The 21,120-nt window shown below is 48.1% G+C and overlaps 1 protein-coding gene across 3 annotated transcripts in view; it reads right to left on the reverse strand.

The window, feature by feature from the left end:
• Window positions 1-612: 612 nt before the first annotated feature.
• WNT11 (Wnt family member 11) overlaps window positions 613-21,120 on the reverse strand; it is a 156,679-nt gene continuing 136,171 nt past the window's right edge. For all 3 annotated transcript variants that reach the window (XM_033947704.1, XM_033947707.1, XM_033947706.1), the window contains exon 6: window positions 613-1,790. In XM_033947704.1, coding sequence (XP_033803595.1) covers window positions 1,616-1,790 — 175 coding nt within the window. In that variant the 3' untranslated portion in view covers window positions 613-1,615. The remainder of the gene's footprint in view (window positions 1,791-21,120) is intronic.

Here is a 21,120-nt window from a genome sequence, read left to right on the forward strand (position 1 = left end):
CAGTCGGGTTTTCAGGATTTCCCTAATGAATATGCACGAGATCTATTAGCATACAATGAAAGCAGTGCATGCACATAGATCTCATGCATATTCATTGGGGAAATCCTGAAAACCCGACTGGATTGCGGCCCTCGAGGAGGGACTTTGAGGGCCCTGCGATAAACTCTCAGGTTAAAGTAAAAGAGCTAGGTCAGGGGTGGGCAACTCCGGTCCTCGAGGGCCGGAATCCAGTCGGGCTTTCAGGATTTCCCCAATGAATATGCATTGAAAGCAGTGCATGCACATAGATCTCATGCATGTTCATTGGGGGAAATCCTGAAAACCCGACTGGATTCCGGCCCTCGAGGAGGGACTTTGGAGACCCCTGTTCTTAGGTGTCCCACTGCTCTGTTGGCATGTCTATGTGGCCAGAACCAGGGGTCTCAAAGTCCCTCCTTGAGGGCCACAATCCAGTCGGGTTTTCAGGATTTCCCTAATGAATATGCATGAGATCTATGTGCATGCACTGCTTACAATGCATATTCACTGGGGAAATCCTGAAAACCCAACTGGATTGAGGCTGTCAAGGAGGGACTTTGAGATCCCTGAGTTAGAGTGAGTGGCACTAATTCACAGGTCCAAGTGTTAATTCCAGAGGATGTGCTGGGCGTACTCCCAACAATTTGCGTGCAGCCTTTACGCCTAAGTAAATACTGATTTTTGCTGTTAGGATGTGTTAAGTGCAAAAACTTTGCACACTTTAGTACAAGTCCCCCTAAGATGGAGATCAGGTAGACATTTCAAATACAAGGAATAATTATACGCTTCTATTTTTAAACCATTGCATTTTCAGAATTTATTTTATAGTATTTTAGGCATGTTTAATATACATATATATATATATATATTTATATATACATATATATAAAGAGTAAAGTAGAGAAGAGCACCTAATACATTTATAAATATTTCTGTATGTTCAGCAAAGAGAAGAAAATATTTACATCCACTATTGTGGTACGATGCAGTCTTCATGGCAAGTCTACTCAACTGTCCAAGGCAGTCAACATTCGATATTTAACGAAGACCCTCCTCCGGCAGTCACCTTCCTCAGAACATGTCCTTCTGCTAATGTCCTTTTGCTCTTGGCCTTTTTATGCTTTCACTGGCTGATTCCTTGCGGAACAAAAAGATCCCACACAGAGCATCTCCCAGCGCATCCACGGGGAAAAGCTGTTGGAGCTCACCAAAGGAGCGTACGGTAATCCATGCCTCATCCATGGCGAGACAGATGAGGAGATGTGGTCTCACGTTTTAATATTTACAGTATCAAATTTCTAAAAAAGAAAGCCACTCATTTGTCGATGGCGTTAAGAGCACTTGATATCTAGGCTTTCAGAAAGCCTAATTGGTTGGTCGGCTTCTCTCCATCTTTTCAGAAATTGTTTGGTACGTCTGATCTTCGTACTTTGCGTGGAAGGCACAAAAAGTTCCCTTCGATTTTTGTTAACGAAACAAGGCTCAGTCCCTACGGCAAAGTCTTTAGGAAATAGCACATGGTCCAAGAAGAAGAGTCTCCTTCCTTACTGGAAAAGTGCCTTAGTTCCATTGACAAAAAAACTACGAGAGGTACTTCTCACTTGCAAACGTACCTCTCAACGGTCCGCTCACATTTTTTACAGGTCACGTAGCAACACCAGTGGTACTTGCAGTGGCATCTCTCAACCACTTTGTCCATGTACGGGTTATAGCCTCTGCCGCAACACATCAGGTCACAGCTGTCGCTGCCGTTGGACGTTTTGTTACATTGCCTGAAATAGAAAAGACGTAGAGTTACTCATCGGGCTGCATCAAACATCCCTCCCTATTCTATACCCTGCCTACGTGTCACGGGGTTGTGTCGAATAAATGAGAGGTCAACATAACAGAGCAATTAGAGCAGTTCCCAGCCGGCCCTTGATGTCATCGTTCAAGTATTTAAACATTTGCAGGGATTTCTGCATGAAAGTTGGGTTAGACGATCGGTTTGAACTCAAACCAAGATGGTCAACAGCTGTTAAACAGAGTGCGGTTTTGCTCACACAAGTGTCTATTTGATGTTTTATCCATCAAATAGGCCCGCCTGGCCTGTTACTAGACACCGTTTCATGCCGAAGGTAATGAATGATCCCCCTGAGCATCTCACCATAGACTATGGCGCATCTCTTAATTTTTAGGAAGGGCAAAAAGCAGCCACGATGGACATTAAAGTCACTCCCAAATCCTCATTTTTAATCTTCCATGAATGCCTAGCATTCCTGGGAAGTTTTTACCTACACCACAAAAATAAAGAGATGGAAACAGAACTAGGGTTACCAGAGATTCAGATTTCCTCGGACACGTCCTCCTTTTCAGGACGTGTGTCCGGGGGTCCGGACAGCTTTTCAAAACCCGGCCCTGTGTCCGGGTTTTAAAAAGCCCCCCTCTCAATCGCGTCGGGCAGGAGGCAATCTGCGCATGTGACATCATCGCACGCCACCCACACTTGCGCGGATTGCCTCCTGCCCGACCAAAGCAGGCAGTAGGGGGGCGGAGCTCTGGGGGACTGGGGTGGAGATGGGCGGGCCTGGGGGGCGGGTCTAGGGGGGCCAAATTTTACAATCGTAAGATCTGGCAACCCAAACAGAACCCCTAATAAGCAACAGCTCAAAATCAAATCAGCGTCCCTCAATGCAGCAAATGATAAGTGTCAAGTAGACATGAGAGGACATGAGAGGACAAAGGATCTCAGAAACTGACATAAAGGTAAACTTAGGCTGAGACTTCTCAGTTCCAGATTTCAATCCTAGAAAAAAGCCCTCACTTATCTCAAAACACCTCGATTGCCACATCATATTCAAACAATATCCATTAAAAGTGTTTAAATGATAAACTATTACACCTATTAATCCACTTATAGCAGTGGTTCCCAAACCTGTCCTGGGGGACCCCCAGCCAGTCAGGTTTTCAAGATATCCCTAATGAATATGCATGAGAGAGATTTGCATATAATGGAAGTGACAGGTATGCAAATCTCTCTCATGCATATTCATTAGGGATATCTTGAAAACCTGACTGGCTGGGGGGTCCCCCAGGACAGGTTTGGGAACCACTGACTTATAGCATGAACATACTAATGTTATTATTAACTGTATAGAACAGGGGTAGGGCACTCCGGTCCTCGAGAGCCATACTCCAGTCGGGTTTTCAGGATGTCCCCAATGAATATGCATGAGATCTATTTGCATGCACTGCTTTCAATGCATATTCATTGGGGACATCCTGAAAACCCAACTGGAATACGGCTCTCGAGGCCCGGAGTTCCCTACCCCTGGGATAGAACAATTATTTTCACGTATGTATTACATCTCAACTTTGCAAGTTTCTATACCAAGCCAATGAGTGAATAGTTAAGCCTCCACATTATTTTATTTATAACATCCATAAACTATTTATAACCTAAGTGGTGCATATTCAGGCCTCAAAGCATTTTTCTCTGTCTGTTCCGGGGGGGCTCACAATCTATCTAATGTACCTGGGGCAATGTGGGGATTAAGTGACTTGCCCAGAGTCACAAGGAGCAGGGTGGGATTTGAACCCATAACCTCAGGGCGCTCTAACCACTGCACCACACTCTCCCCACATATTTTATCAGAAGCTGCAGCAACCAATGAAAGGTGTGCATTGGTACCAACTGTGTTTTTTGGTCCAAAAAGGGGGTGGAAAAGTGGGTGCGTCTTATGGACCGAATACACCTCCCCCTCCCCTTTTTTAAGTGGCGGTAGTCCAGCGCGGTCTCCTGCTGGATGGCTGCCTTTCTCCTTGCAGAGCGACGCACAGCGCAGGAGCGCAACCTTTGCACTTCCTGCCTTGTTCCGCGCCACTCTGTGATTGGCTGCAGTCAATTCTCGTGATGGGGAACTGACTGCAGCCAATCACAGAGCGGCGCGGGACCAAGCACGAAGTGCAAAGGTCGCGCTCCTGCATTGTGTGCTGCTCTGCAATGAAATGCAGCTGTCCAGCAGGAGTCCAGTATCTTTTTTAGTGGCAGTGGTCCACCACGGTCTCCTGGTCAGCTGCCTTTGTCTTAGAAGAGCGACGCACAATGCAGGAGTGCGACCTTTGTGCTTCCTGCCTGGTCCCGCGCCGCTCTGTGATTGGCTGCAGAGCTGCATTGTGCGTCGCTCTTCTAAGATAAAGGCAGCCATCCAGGAGACCGCGCTGGACCACCGCCACTAAAAAAAGGTACCGGGGGGGGGGGGGCAGTGTATTCGATCCATAAGACGCACCCCCTTTTCGGGGGTGGAAAAAGTGCATCTTAAGGTCCGAAAAATACGGTATGTTTAACCTGTAAGCCGTTTTGAGCTTTTTGGTGACAACAGGATAGAAAATGAATTAAATAAATAAATAAATATATTGTCCATCAATGAATTGCAGAGCTTAGTTGTATGTTGAGGGTTTTGCCTTATCTTTTCCGACACGCGGTGATCAGAACTGCGCACAACGATCAGAGTGAAATCATGGCAAAGAGCAATCTAGAGGTTGTGTGATTATTCGGTGTCAGGTCAAAAGCGCGCCGGGACAAAGGCGCGCGCAGACAATTGAGCGCAGCACGGAGGCGCGCACCGCAGAAAATTACTGTTTTTAGGGCTCTGACGGGGGGGGCGTGGGGGGGAACCCCCCTAGTTTACTTAATAGAGATTGTGCCGCGTTGTGGGGGGTTTGGGGGGTTGTAACCCCCCACATTTTACTGAAAACTTCACTTTTTCCCTGTTTTTAGGGGAAAAGTTAAGTTTACAGTAAAATGTGGAGGGTTACAACCCTCCAAACCCCCCACAATGCCGGCGCAATCTCTATTAAGTAAACTGGGGGGGGGGCTCCCCAACAAAAATCCCCGTCGGAGCCCCTAAAAACTGTCATTTTCTTCGGCGCGCGCCTTTGTCTTTCGCGGGGTTGTCTATGAACCGATTATCCTACTTCTCCACGATAATGCCTAGATTGTTTTCCTAGGTGTTGACCCCTAATGGAACCTTGCATCATGTTGCTCTTTCCCCAAATGCGTCACTTGTCACGTGTCCACGTTAAATTTCCTCAGCCGTTCCTCAATTTCACCAGCACATCATGCACCTCCTCGCAATTCTCTTGCCACTTGATAACATTGAACAACTTTGTGTCATCTGCAAATTTCATCACCTCGCTTGTTGTTCCCATTTCCACCTCATTTATCAGTGTTACGAATCAGCAGACCCAGTAGAGATCCTTTGAGCACTCGACTATTCACCTTTCTCCGTTGAGAAAATTGACCATTTAGCTTTGGTCTCTGTTTTCTATCCTTTAATCAGTTCCCGTTCCACAATAAGACATCGCCTCCTATCCCATGACTTTTTCATTTCCTCAGGAGTCTCTCAGGAGGGACTTTGTCATGCACTTTGCTTACACTTTTGGGCGTAAAAGCTGAACTTGTAACGTATTAATATATATTCGTATTCCTGATGTAAAATGAAAGATCATGAAATTTTTCGGACTGTCCAAGCCATGCCAAAAATATGCCTCCTTGGCCTTTGTGCAGGCCAAGACATCTACACATGTAAATAGTGTACTAAAATCAGCATTAAATTCATACACAACGTTCTTCTCTACAAAGCCAGGCAGAACTCATTCTTTTTATCCCAAACTTGTCTCTTCTTTGATATTTCTGGGCCATAGACTGTAAAGACCACCTGGTATTCTTCTAGGTTCCAAATGCTGAAGTTGCCGTCTAATCAAGCCATTGTGACATCACTGCTGAGGTTGGCTCCTGGGCATTGGTGGAATGAGGCATTATGACATCACAATCTCAGCTCTGAAATGTTGCTACTCTGTGGGTTTCTGCCAAGTAACATAGTATATGACGGCAGATAAAGACCTGAATGGTCCATCCATTCTGCCCATTAAAAATACATGATTAAATTAACTTGTCTCTTCTTTGATGTTTCTGGGTCACAGACTATAAAGTCCACCTGGTATTGTCCTAGGTTCTAAGCTCACACCAGCCAATCCAACCATCCTGTTTTTCAGAATATCTACCATAAAGTCTGGCCAGTAACGTCCTCATGTTCCAAATTAGTGGAGTTCCCATTGATGCCCTCCCCAGCCCAATCCTACACCAAATCATCACATGTGGGACACAGACCATGCAAGTCTATCCAGTACCAGCCTTAGCTCTTTAATTTACATGCTTCATTTTCTAATTAGAGATCCTCTATGTTTATCCCACGCTTTTTTGAATCCCATCACTGTTTTCCTCTCCACCACTTCCCTCGGGAGGGCATTCCAGGCTTCTACCACCCTCTCCGTGAAGAAGAATTTCCTAATGTTGCTCCTCAGTCTTCCTCCTTGCAACCTCAAATTATGCCCTCTAGTTTTACCATTTTCTCTTCTCTGGAAAAGATTTGGTTCTATATTAACAGCTTTCAAGTATTTAACCATCTGCATCATATCTCCCCTGTGTACCTGCTCACCCCATTTTTCTCCTCCTTTAAAACAGTAGCGTGGCCTAGTGGTTAAAGCTGTTGCCTCAGCATCCTGAGTTTGCAGGTTCAATCCCAGTGCCACTCCTTGTGACCCTGAGCAAGTCACTTAACCTTCCGTTGCCCCAGGGACCATAGATAGTTTTTGAGCCTGCTGGGACACATACTTAAGAGTACCTGACTAAAAATAAAATTGTACACTGCTCTGAACTTAGAAACATAAAAACATGGTGGCAGGTAAAGGCCAAATGGTCCATCCAGTCTGCTCATCCACAGCATCCACTAGCTCCTCCTCTCCCTATTGGCTAAGGCTCTTAACATTTGCACCTCCTCTTCCTATTGGCTAAGGCTCTTTACACCTGCATTGTGAGGTCATAGAGCTTTATGATTATAGGCTAAGGCTCTTAACACTTGCATTGTGAGGTCATAGAGCTTTATGATTAAAGGCTAAGGCTCTTAACACTTGCATTGTGAGGTCATAGAACTTTAAGGTTATAGAAACATAGAAACATGATAGCAGATAAAGGCCAAATGACCCATTCTCAGCATCCACTATCTCCTCCTCTCCCTATTGGCTAAGGCTCTTTACACCTGCATTGTGAGGTCATAGAGCTTTAAGATTATAGAAACATAGAAACATGATGGCAGATAAAGGCCTACCAAATGGCCCATCCAGTCTGCCCATCCACAGCATTAACTATCTTCTCCTCTCCCTAAGAGACCCCAAGTGCCTGTCCCACGCTTTCTTGAATTCAGACACAGTCTTTGTCTACAGACTATTGCACGCATCTCCCACCCTTTCTGTATGTCAAATGCCAATAAACACAGACTGGTTTTACTTAGGACTTTGCCATGTCACCGTGCTAAAAGCCTATCTCAATTGTCTGATAGAAAATTAGTTCCCACAGCCGATGAGAATTTACCTTCTCCTGTTTCACTTACTGCTTTTGCTAATATTAATACAACATTATTCTTGGGATGGCCTAGACATCGCTGACTCACGCGTGCCAGAACCGGATGGGAGGGCAAGAGCTTTTGAGAGAGATTTTTGGCGATGACACCAGTCAAGCAGGCGGCACCAATACGCTTGAAATAAGTCACTCAGACTTAGGGAAACAGAGGTGGTGGACAAACACCAGTCAGAACAGCTGGCACTGTGTGCATTAGAAGCCAGACTGGAAAATGTATGAATATACCAGAGACTGCAAGTGTCTGCCCACAGTATAGGACCCAGAGTAATTTAACCTCTTCAAGGAACGCCTTCTGAGCCATCTGTTCCATTGTGACAAGCTTGATGACCATTACTCCGTGAAACCCGTTGGCTTCCCTGTTTCGCATCAAATAACTTATAACAGTCTACTGGTCTTCAAGATTAAACTCACACATTCCCCATCATTCCTAGACAAACATCTCTTTCTATATGTTTCTCTTCGGGCCCTGAGAACCGCTGATCAGAATCTACTGACTATTCCCTCACTTAAAGAACTCTTCTACACCCGAAACACTATACACTTCTCTCTCCGTATTCACGGTTTCAGCAATCGCAGTTTCGATTATTCGCGGTGCTGGCTCTTCCCCCCAAATTACGTCAGCTTGCTTAGAGAAATTGCTGATTCCAAGCGTTTAGAGTGAAAATCGCCGCTTCCCGGCGCTTTCTTCACCGTGCTTTGCCTCTCCTTCAGGAACAGGCCAGGTCTCCCACTATGTTATTCTCGGTTTCACCCTATTCACGATGGTTTTTAATAGAAAACCGCAAATAACCTATGAAAAAGTTATTTGCGGTTTTTTTTCTGTATTCGCGGGTCTGTTAATCCCCTATCACAGCGAATATGGAGGGAGAAGTGTATTCTCCGTCACAGCCCCTCTCCCTCTGGAATGCAATGCCATCACACCTCCGCTCGGGACAACTCCCTCGACAAATTCAAAACCAAACTTAAAACTTTTCTATTTCAAGAGGCCGTACCAAAACTCAAGATATTGTCTTTTCTCCACCCTCCTTCAGCGTCCTTTCCCTATTTGTTGTCTCCCTTCCCCTTCTTACTTACCTTTTCTTTGCATTTTAGACTTCGATGTAATTTTACCCCCCTCTTTTACAAAGGTGCGCTAAGTTTTTTTAGCGTGCGCTAAACACGCGCTAAGCGCTAACGCACGCATGTTATCCTATGAACGTGTTAGCGGGTAGCACATGCGTTGATTTAGCGCGTGCTAAATCTGCACTAAAACGCTTAGCGCGCCTTTGGAAAAGAGGGCCTAAATCTTTCCCATCCCCATTACCTTTCATATCAGTTTTGACCATATTTTTGTCCTTCTTCTGTTCATTGTATTGCTCTTTTTTTACTTTTTTTTTTTTAATTTTAAACCGCAATTTTAGCTCTTGTAAACTTGGAGCTTAAACCTTAAACTAGACAAAGGCTTTAGACTTTAGCCACCAGGATGGTCTCGGGACTCAAGGATCTCCCATACGGCTGAGTAAATTGCAGCTATACTCACTTGAGGAACGTAGAGAAAGGGGAGACATGATTGAGACGTTTAAAATATATCACGGGCCGTACTGAGGTGGAAGATGATATCTTTTTTCCATGGCCACAAGAGGGCATCCGCTGAAAATCAGGGGCGGGAAATTTCATGGCGACACCAGGAAGTATTTCTTCACCGAAAGGGTGGTTGATCATTGGAATGAACTTCCACTGCAGGTGATTGAGGCCAGAGATTTTAAGAAAAAATGGGATAGGCATGAGGGATCTCTTGGGGGGGGGGGGTGAAGTTACGGGGGTGGGTCATTAGAGTGGGCAGACTTGATGGGCCGAGGCCCTTTTCTGCCGTCATTTTCTATGTTTCTATGTTTCTCTTAAAACTCACTTCCTGAGGCAAGCATCTGTGCCACTAGCCGAATCTTTCCTCGATGCTCCCGCCTTTCTTCCCCAGGCCTTTCAAAGGCCGTATTGGAGTGTCAAGCCCAGTGGTGTAGCGAAGGTGAGAGGCGCCCCTCCCCCACCCTCTTCTCCATTCCCCTCCACACGCTCCTTCCCCACGCCGCTTCCTTTCCCCGTACCTCTGGAACGTTCCTGGCAAGAGCAGCAACCCCTCCCTCCCAAGCTTACATTTGAATTTTGGCGGGAAAGTTCGTTGGAAATCCAGGTTTGAATGTTGGATATTGGCGGGAGCATTCGGGACCCAATTTTTAATGTCTGGAGAGAGAATCTGAGGTCCCACTTTTAAATTCTGTCAGAAAAGAGGCTGGGACTTTTTGAGGTAGCGCGAGAAGGCGTTTGTCCTCGGCCCCAGCCCTTTTTGCACTACGGGCTCCTTTTACTGAGGTGCGCTAGGGTTTCTAGCGCACGCGGGAAATTACCGCGTGCTACGTGGCTAGAACTTAATGCCAGCTCAATGCTGGCATTAAGGTCTAGCGGTAGGGGCAATGTAGCGTGCACTATTCCACGTGTTAAAGCCCTAACGCAGCTTAGTAAAAGGAGCCCTAAGTCTCTTTTGGATGAGAGGTTGCCATGCTTTGTTTATGGAGAGTAGAGAATGACACGGTAACAAATTCATCACCGTTCCCGTCCCCATGGATAACCGCGGGAAACCATCTTCTTGTCATTCTTTACGGAGAGAGGGAAGAATCAGAGTATGAATGGCCACAACCACTGACCCGCAAGCTTTGCTCTGAAGAATGCTGGTGTAGAAGGACCGAGGTTGAAACAGACACTACAGAATGACAGTCTCTGGTATCCAGAGCAGATATTGTGATGTCATAATGCCTCATTCCACCAGTGCCTAAGAGCCAATCACATCAGTGATGTCACAATGGCTTCATTATCCTTGGCTCCCATAAGAATCAGAGTATGAATGGCCACAACCACTGACCCGCAAGCTTTGCTTTGAAGAAGGACTGAGGTTGAAATAGACACTAGAAAATGACATGGGATTATTTCCTGCGGTTATCCACAGGGACGGGGACGGTGATGAATTTTGTCACCGTGTCATTCTCTAATGGAGAGCCCTTTATCTGCACTGTAGTTATTGGGGTGCCTTGCAATTTCTATTGCCTCTTTGATTCAGAATTTAAGGGATCTGTGCCTAATTCAGATGCAGAGATTTACAGCGGGTTTCTGTTGGCGTAAATCCTCGCGCCCAAAATAGAATGCGATCTCAGCACTAAGCACTACATCCAAATTGGATCACCATTTATTTATTTATTTTTTAAAAAACCCCCAAAACTCAATGCGCATTGATTTGGCGCCCACTAAGCCCTGAGCCTTTTTCTCACGATGCAAAATTGAAATTAAAAAAAACCCCTTTAGTACATCTAATGATGTACATTATTGCAAGGATCATACATATTGTCATGCCAATAATATCTCCTGAATCGAAATAAGGAATTCAAACAAAGAGGCAGGAGGCCAAAAACAGCTGCCCGCACTCATCATCCCCACTGACTCTTAAATACGGTCCAATTCAATTACATGGTCCAACTGTATATCAATCAAAAGGGTAAATGAATAAAGAAAAGGAAAAAAAAATAGCAATCTTTCATCCTTGATGGTAGAAAATGCATCTTCAATGGAAGGATTTCGAATGCTCTGCAAGAGCGAAAAAATGCTGTTGCATAAACCTTTGGCATGCTGTCTGAAGCAGCATGGCACACCAAGATCCATTCTCTTCATAAATACCCAGATCTCGGCTTTTGGCCAGTAGAAGGCCTCATTCTCTACTAAATCAATCTGACAGTGACAAAGTAACATAGGAGAACTGCAAGAGAAAAAGCCCTTTGACCCATCTAATTGATCCACTCACTCCTGGCCACGTGGCTATATCTCAGCTGCCAGCCATACAAGACCAAGAGGGCCATGTTCAAAACATACGTCAAAGACCGATTTGGACGTGTGATGCTAGACGTCCAAATCGGCACTAAGGAAACGCCTATTGTCGAAAGGCAAACTACCATAAGTCTAGAAATACTTTTTTTTCCCCAAAAAAAATCCTCTATCTGGACTTCCAGGTAATTGGGATGCCCAGGCCGCCAGGACAGCTATCTTTATAATACATTTTTGACCAAAATTTCATCCAAGTTCCAAGCGCCCAGAACAAGAGCATTTGGACGTGGGAGGGGCCAGTCCCGTAATGGACTGGCCACCCAGACGTGGCAAACAGAGCAGTGGGGCACCTTAGAGGGCACTGCTGTGAACTTGACATAAAGGGTGCCACAAATCTCTCACCAGAACTCCCTTGTAGATTATGGTGATCCCCCAAAACACCCCCAAAATCTACTATATCCACCTGTCTACAATTTCAATAGCCCTTATGGCTGCAGGTGGCATCTATATGGCAGTAGAGTAGGGTTGGGGGAGGGGGTTTCGGTGGGCTCACATTTTCCACAAGGCCATTCACTTCTCTATGGGGCAGTGAATGGCCTTGTCCCTGTACCCGCGGCAATAAGTCAATTTCTTCCTCCGTTTCTGCGGGTTACCCGCGGCTAGCCAAGGGAAACAGTCACCGTGTCATTCTCTAAGGCACCGTTTCCCAATGCAAGTGTCACACCAAGTTTCTGTAGGCCGATGCAGTAGACAATTGTACGCAAATAGAATAGAGGTCTGCACGGAAATGGGGATCACGGGAATCTCGTGGGTCCTGCAGGGTCTCGTGGGAATCCCCCCTAACCCACAGGACTCCCACGGGGATGGAAGGCTTTGGAAGCAGGGTTCGTCCATATAATATAATGGACACGTCAGCCTTAGTAAAAGAAGGGGTTTATAAGTTAATTACCTGAACAGAAAACAAAAAAAGGGTTCCACCAAAGAGATTCCACAAGGAAAACAGCAAAAGAAACTGTGGAATTGATGATCCTGTCAGAAGTAATTGCTGCTTTTTATGGGGACGGGCAGGGATGGAGGTAATTCCTTGCGGGGATGGGTGGGGACGGAGAGAATCCTGACGGGAACGGGTGGGGACGGAGAGGATCCTGGCGGGGACGGGTGGGGATGGAGAGGATCCTGACGGGGATGGGTGGGGACGGAGAGGATCCTGGCGGGGACGGGTGGGTCCGGAGAGGATCCTGACGTGGATGGGTGGGGACAGAGAGGATCCTGGCGGGGACGGGTGGGGACGGAGAGGATCCTGACGGGGATAGGTGGGGACAGAGAGGATCCTGGCGGGATCGGGTGGGGACGGAGAGGATCCTGGCGGGAACGGGCGGGGATGGTTGGGATTTCTGTCCCCATTCAACTCTCTAAAATAGAATCTGCGCATAACTTGTGCGCCAACATGGGAGAGCATATCAGACGCAACCGCACGTGGCTCTGCACTAAGGGCAGCTAGTGGCATTCGTGTCTCTGGGGAACTAAGTGTACTGGCTATGCTGAGTATACCATTTTTGCCAAGTTGATTGATGTGCAAAATAGCTTTCCAGCACCTGTGCAGGTATGCACGGGTACAAATTATTCCAGTCCTGTGTGAAGCTCTAGCTTCCTTTAGCTCAGAACCAGCTCTTGCACCTCCCCCATCATCTTTTTTCACCCACTCTTCTCATGGAGGGGGAAAGCAGTTTACACGCATGTACATCAAGCATTTTCCCTCTCTGTCCCGGGGGGCTCACAATCTATCTAATGGACCTGGGGTAGTGGAGGATTAGGTGACTTGCCCAGGGTCACAGGGAGCAGCGCAGGATTTGAACCCACAACCTCAGGGTGCTGAGCTTGCAGCTCTAACCATTGCACCATACACGGAGGCCATGATAAAAGTTGTGGGTACCATTATGTTTGCAGCAAAGAAAAGAAACAGGCGTTTAAAAATTGGAATAAACGAGGCACTCACATTTACACATGTCAATGCTTACAATAATGAGGTGTAGCCTAGCCAGAAATCATTTTCTAGGGGGGGGATGTATTTCTTCTCTGCTTCCCCTTCCCTTCAATTAAAATTAATACCTCGGCTGGTGGGGGTGCCCAAACCCTGCCAGCTGAAGATGCCCTTTGCCTGAGGCTCCCCTCCCTCCTCCCTCCATGCAGTCTAAGTAACAGGGACGTCAGTGGCGTGTTTCTAGTATTGGCATTCCCCACTCAGTTTATGCTCATGAATTGAGCATTCACAAGGTGGGGGGGGGGAAATAGGCAGCATCACATGTGCCACTTCTCCTGGTAATGCCATTGCACTATGGACATCCATATGCTCACAAATATAGAAACATAGAGCATGACGGCAGAAAAGGGTCGACGGCCCAACAAGTCTGCCCACTCAAGAACCATCCCTCCCTCGAGAATCCATCTATCAAGCTTCCCTCCCTCCCTTGAGAATCCATCTATTAAGCTTCCCTCCCTCTCTCGAGAATCCATCTATTAAACTTCCCTCCCTCCCTCGAGAATCCATCTATTAAGCTTCCCTCCCTCCCTCGAGAATCCATCTATCAAGCTTCCCTCCCTCCCTTGAGAATCCATCTATTAAGCTTCCCTCCCTCTCTCGAGAATCCATCTATTAAACTTCCCTCCCTCCCTCGAGAATCCATCTATTAAGCTTCCCTCCCTCCCTCGAGAATCCATCTATCAAGCTTCCCTCCCTCCCTTGAGAATCCATCTATTAAGCTTCCCTCCCTCTCTCGAGAATCCATCTATTAAACTTCCCTCCCTCCCTCGAGAATCCATCTATTAAGCTTCCCTCCCTCCCTCGAGAATCCATCTATTAAGCTTCCCTCCCTCCCTTGAGACTCCATCTATTAAGCATTCCTCTTGAGCGACCCCACCAGTCTGTCCCATCGTCCCTTGAAGTCGAGTGTGTTACTGGCCTCGACTACCTGACAAGGAAGACCATTCCATCGATCAATTACTCTTTCGGTGAAGAAGTATTTCCTGGTATCCCCATGAAATCTTCCCCTTCTGAGTTTTAGCGAATGCCCTCTTGTCGCCGTGGGACCGGTAAGAAAAAAGATTTCTTCCTCCACCTCAATGCGGCCCGTGATGTATTTGAATGTTTCTATCATTGTCTCCCCTTTGTCTGCGCTCCTCGAGAGAATATAAGCGCAGTCTGCTCAGACGTTCCTCATATGGGAGATCTTTAAGTCCTGAGACCATCCTGGTGACCATCTGCTGAATCGACTCCATTCTCTTCACATCCTTCTGATAATGTGGCCTCCAAAACTGTGTTAATAGCAGTGGTGTACCTCAGTGCTATTCTGCGAATGCCGCGTAAGTTACCCAGTGGCTATTTGCAAGGATTGCACGATGCAGGGGAGAATGGATGAGATGCAGTTGAAGCCCCCCCTTATGTGGGTAACTTACATCTATCCTTAATGCATTAAGCTGCTCGCACTCACATCATCTCTAATGCCGTCGAGCGCAGTTGTCAGTCATCCACTAGGCATAGTAAGGAGGGCAGGGGGGTGGTTTTCCCTGGGTGTTAACTTGGTGGGGGTACCCCCCCTTGCTCCATCCCAACACCCCCATGCTATTCGTACGCACCCCCTTCCTTCATATCTCTTTAGTTTTCCCGTTGCGAGCAGTATCACAAACGTGCTGCCCGCGTCGGCGTCAGCCATCTCTGACATCGCTTCCGGGCCCTGCGCCTAGAAAGTGACGTCAGAGGGAAAGCCGTTAAGACGCAGGCAGAACGTTCGTCATGCCGCTCGCACCGGGAAAATGAAAGAGGTACGGGGGAAGGGAAGGGGGGTGCTTGCGTGGGGGTCGGGCAGGAGTGGTGAGGCGCCGCCCCCCCCCCCCCGGGCGCCACTCATCCTTGCTACATCATTGACTAGGCGCCATTTATAGAATCGCGCCTAAGCTGTCCTAGACGCCGGTACGTGTTGAAACCTTAGCGTTCTACAGTCATCGATTTCTTTCCTTTCTCATATAATCAGGAACATCTTTGTCCTCAGTAGGGAGGCAGTAATGTTTTTATAGGCTACGTATGATTCGCTCGATTTCTAAGTTTCTCGAGCCAAAATCACCAAATATACTAATTCACTCTTTAATTATTGCTAAACTTGATTACTGTAATTCTTTGTTAATAAATATCACACAAAAAGACAAGAAGTGCTTTCAGATAATCCAGAATACGGCCGTTAAACTCATTCACAACGGTAAAAAATGCGATCATGTCACTCCTTTTCTGAGGCTCCCAATTAACCACCGTATCACTTTTAAAATTTTACTTTTAGTATTTAAAACTCTTTCCACTAATGAACCGCAATTTATTAATAAACGTCTTATTCCTTATAGTACATCGCGTTCTCTCCGGTCCACTAACCAAAAGCTCACAGTGGTCCCCTCTTCGAAAGTTATCGGAACTCGACGACATGATATGTTTTCAATGATGGCTCCGCAACTTTGGAACACTCCAAACCTTTTTGCCTTCCCTCCACTCAAGGGCACTCAGCGCAAAAAGATGTTTGATAACCTTCTGGCGACGCAAGCAGCAAAACTTAGCCACTCCATCTCCAACCTGTTGACGGCAACGGGCGACTTCAAAACTTTTCGAAAAGAAATCAAAACCCTACTTTTCAAAAAATGTATCCAGATATCTTAGCCCAACCCTTCCCCCTCTTCCAAATAAATTCTCCCCCAAACCTCCACTTAAATAATCTCTTCCTCCCCAAAACACCAACCAAGTATTCAGATCCCTGAAATGTAACGTAATCTTATTTGTACTCTAACTGTAATCTATTTCCCGCCTAGAACCGCAAGGCACAGGCGGAATAGAATAGAAATCACTAATGTAATATCACACAGTAACGTACAGTCAATTTAATATCCAATATGCAAGTTCTTCCGGAATTAATCCAGCTACCTCTCCTCCCTTGTAACCAAAAAACCCCCAAAAACCCCAAAACTGTTGTAACTTCACTGGAAATGTCCAGTTAGCTCTTTTGTAATCTGCCTTGAACTGCAAGGTATAGGCAGAATAGAAGTCCCTAATGTAATGTAATGTAATGTAACTTTGCCTCAACATATGAGAGGAAAATGATTTGAGTCGCTTTATAAGTAACTTAAAGAGTTTCCTTTTTAAAGATGCTTTTAATTTTTAGATAACGTTCAAATTTTAAATTAGTTTCCTTTCAGGTTTCAACTTTTCCCTCACTAATGTTCTTTCCATCTATGGTTCTTTTCTGTACTTTAAAGCATTGAATTGTAGTTCTGTCCCTTTTTACCTTGTGTATTGATTAGTCTGTAAGTCTAACCCAGTGGTCTCTAACTCAAAGCCTTTGCAGGGCCGCATTTGGGATTTGTAGGTATTTGGAGGGCCTCAGAAAAAAATAGTTCATGTCTTACTAAAGAAATGACAATTTTGCATGAGGTAAAACTCTTTATAGTTTATAAATCTTTCCTTTTGGCTAAGTCTTAATAATAATATTGTCATTTATGGCTAAAGAGACGTATACCGTATTTTCTCGCATATAACGCGCGCGATATACGTGGTTTTTACATACCGCGCATACCCTTGCGCATTATACGCGTGAGCACGTTGTACAAATTTTTTTTTACATAGTTCCCCTCCCCAACGTCCGATTCACCCCCCCGCAGGACCGCTCACACCCCCACCCCGAAGGACCGCTCGCACGCACCCGCATCCGCATCCCCACCCCGAAGGACCGCTCGCACGCACTCCCACCCGCACCCGCACCCCCACCCTGAAGGACCGCTCGCACCCCCACAGCCTCCCGACCCCCCCCTCCCATCATGTAGAAGCTCCTACCGGTGTCCTGCTGCTTCCTCTTAGCTGTCCCGACACCCGACACGATCGGGGCAAGAGGGAGTTCAAGCTCTCTTGCCCCAGCCAACTGCGGCACCCCCGATACGATCGGAGCAAGAGGGAGCTCAAGCCCTCTTGCCCCCCCGACTCCCCGACACGATCGGGGCAAAAGGGAGCCCAAGCCCTCTTGCCCCGCCAACTCCCCAACTCCCCGACAATATCGGGCCAGGAGGGAGCCCAAGACCTCCTGGCCCTGGCGACCCCACCCCCCGCTAGTTGTTTGGGCCAGGAGGGAGCCCAAACCCTCCTGGCCACGGCGACCCCCTACCCCCACCCCGCACTACAGTACGGGCAGGAGGGATCCCAGGCCCTCCTGCCCTCGACGCAAACCCCCCTCCCCCCAACGACCGCCCCCCCAAGAACCTCCGACTGCCCCCCCCAGCCGACCCGCGACCCCCCTGGCCGACCCCCACGACACCCCCACCCCCTTCCCCGTACCTTTGTGTAGTTGGCCGGACAGATGGGAGTCAAACTCGCCTGTCCGGCAGGCAGCCAACGACGGAATGAGGCTGGATTGGCCCATCTGTCCCAAAGCTCCGCCTACTGGTGGGGCCTAAGGCGCCTGGGCCAATCAGAATAGACCCGGGAGCCTTAGGTCCCACCTGGGGGTGGGGCCTGAGGCACATGGGCCCAACCCGACCATGTGCCCAAGGCCCCGCCCCCAGGAGGGACCTAAGGCTCCCGGGCCTATTCTGATTGGCCCAGGCACCTTAGGCCCCACCAGTAGGCGGAGCTTTGGGACGGATGGGCCAATCCGGCCTCATTCCATCGTTGGCCCTGCCGGACAGGCGGGTTTGGCTCCCGTCTGTCCGGCCAACTACACAAAGGTACGGAGAAGGAGGGTGGGGGTGTCGTGGGGGACGGCCAGGGGGTCACGGGTCGGCTGGGGGGGCGGTCAGAGGTTCTTGGGGGGGCAGTCGTTGGGGGGAGGGGGGGTTTGCATCGAGGGCAGGAGGACCTGGGATCCCTCCTGCCCGTAATGTAGTGCGGGGTGGGGGTAGGGGGGTCGCCGTGGCTAGGAGGGTTTGGGCTCCCTCCTGGCCCGAACTAGCGGGGGGGGGTTGCCAGGGCCAGGAGGACTTGGGCTCCCTCCTGACCCGAACAACTAGCGGGGGGGGGGGTAGGGTCGCCAGGGCCAGGAGGACTTGGGCTCCCTCCTGGCCCGATATTGTCGGGGAGTTGGGGAGTTGGGGAGTCGGCGGGGCAAAAGGGCTTGGGCTCCCTCTTGCCCCGATCGTGTCGGGGGTGCCGCGGTTGGCTGGGGCAAGAGGGCTTGAGCTCCCTCTTGCCCCAATCGTGTCGGGGAGTCGGGACCGCCAAGAGGAAGCAGCAGGACACCGGTAGGAGCTTCTACATGATGGGGGGGGTCGGGAGGCTGTGGGGTTGCGAGCGGTCCTTCAGGGTGGGGGTGCGGGTGGGAGTGCGTGCGAGCGGTCCTTCGGGATGGGGGTGCGAGCGGTCCTGCGGGGGGGGGGGGGGTGAATCGGATGTCGGGGGGGGGCATCAGGCTTTCAGGGTGGGGACAGGACTTCAAGGGGGAGAGGAGAGTCGGGGCGGGCGAAAGGAGAGTCGGGGTGGCCAGAGGAGAGTCGGGGCGGGCGAAAGGAGAGTCGGGCGGCGACGGGAGAGTCGGGCAGCATGCGCGGTATACGGGTGTGCGCGGTATATAATTTTTCTGTACATAAATTTGTGTTTTTCGCGCGCTATACCCGTGTGCGAGTTTTACACGGGTGCGCGTTATCTATGTGAAAATACGGTAATCAAGAAATTGTTTTATTTTACTTTTGTGATTATGATAAACATACCAAGGGCCTCAAAATAGTACCTGGCGGGCCGCATGTGGCCCCTGGGCCGCAGAATTGAGACCACCCATCATTTTTAAACTTTAAATGGTATATCTAAATATATGTTTATATTTTTTATTAATGTTGTAACTCGCTTAGTAAATCTAAATAAGCGATTTATCAAATTAAAATAAAACTTGAAATTTGAGAGGAGAAGAAATCTCTGAGAACCACCAAGAAGCAGGTGGACAGGCTATGTGCCAATTTTCCTCTTGTTCCCCCCCCCCACCTCCACCACCGTCCCCGTCCCCCACGCAATAGTAGAGGCTGATGGCATTTTACCGATTAAAATGTTTATTGAGGAATAAACTTTTCACAACACGAGTACAATTCACGGACTTTTATCCCCAAACACTGCTCCATAATTCTGTAAGTCTATAAGGTGTGACCAGCCTCTGCCCCATTAAGCTTTCCTTTGAGAGGCGTTTTCCATTCAGCTTTGCAAAGTGCATAATAGCGCTTTTGTAAGTGAATCCATGAGTTTCGAGGTGTGCTAGCTGGTAGCCTTCTTGAGAGCTGACAGGGCACTCCTGCGAGTCGGAAAGTAAAACTCTCTGGAGCTTGGCAAGCTACACCTCTCCATATGGCCCTGAGTGCTACATGTGCCTTGTGAAAGTTGTGTGTGATTGTCATAATGTGTCGTAGCACTGTAAGGACAGATGCAAGTGTTTATATTGGATGAAGCACTGACGAACGTACATTAAGGGACATAGATTCCAATACATTTATCAGTATGTGAGTTGATTCTGTGATATAATGAGTTCATAGGCAAGCCAAAAGTGTATGTAATGCATGAGTGGGTGTGTGAGAAAGACAGGAAATAAAGATGTGAATGTAAGAAAAACAAGGTTTACTTAATGCTGATACAATATGCATGTGTGACCCATGTGTTATGAACAGCCCTATAGATAGTGCATCTTCTTTGAATACATTTCAAGAGTGGAACTGACCTGTAAGCAGCACAAAGAGATAGCCCACAAAGAGGGGGGGGGGGAAGATTCCCCCAGGCCCAGCGTCCAAGGGGGGTCCAGCGCTGACCATAATTTGAGAGCCGATCAGGACCTTAGACTCCTCCCCCTTGTAACCCGGGATAGAGAGGAGTCTAAGGTTCTGATTGGCTCAGATGCCTGAGGCCCCTCCCAGGGGGTGGGGCCTTAGGTGTCTGAGCCAACAAGGGCCTTGGGCCCCTCCCCATGCATCACATGATGCACCAGGGAGGGAAAGGCCCGCCATTTTGGAGCAGTGGACCTATGAGAGGGACAGAATAAGCTTTCATCCTGCTCCAACATCCCTAAAAAGGTATGAGGGGCTTCAAAGGGTGGGGGGAGATGGTGGGGGGACCTCCAGTGGTAGGAGGGAGTGGGCATCCCTCCTGCCTTTTCGGGAGGGGAAGGGGGAGGGTAGGGGATGTTTGGGAGGGCACCTGGCATGGAAGAGGGCCTTTGGTGGCCGGAAGGAGTGGGCATCCCTCCTGTCATATTACTGATGTGGGTGGGAGTCGCATTGGTAGGAAGGAGTGGGCATCCCTCCTGCCAATTTTTTTCTCGGTGGGGGGGGGGGGTCGGCATAGTAGGAGGAAGTGGGCATTCTTCCTGCCATTTTTGCTGGGGTGGGGTTCATGGTGCCGGTTCGTCGGGGAGGGAGGGCTATCATCGGCGGGGCATGCTTTTTTTCTTTTTCTAATGGGACAGATTTTGTGCATATGTAACATGCACAGCATCTGTGCCCATTAAATAGAAAAGGTTAGATAGGTAAGCTCGATTTTTTTGGACCGCTAAAGCGATCATTTTTTTTCTTGTATCGAGAAGCCATGTTAGAGTATCAACTGGCTCTGCTAGTTTACATGGCATTTTTAATATTAATTAGCTTATTTGCATAGTCAGATCAGGGAATAAGCGATCATGTAGAAAACCAGGCGGTGAGTCGTGTTCTGCATCGGGTCGGCAAATGCGATCGTCGGTAAAGCTGTTAAAATAGGTTAAGCGACGATCACTGGCTTTAGTGCATCTGGCCCTTAGGCACCTATAATGTAGGCC

This window comes from Geotrypetes seraphini, chromosome 6, assembly GCF_902459505.1.
Source record: "Geotrypetes seraphini chromosome 6, aGeoSer1.1, whole genome shotgun sequence".
Taxonomy (NCBI): Eukaryota; Metazoa; Chordata; class Amphibia; order Gymnophiona; family Dermophiidae; genus Geotrypetes; species Geotrypetes seraphini.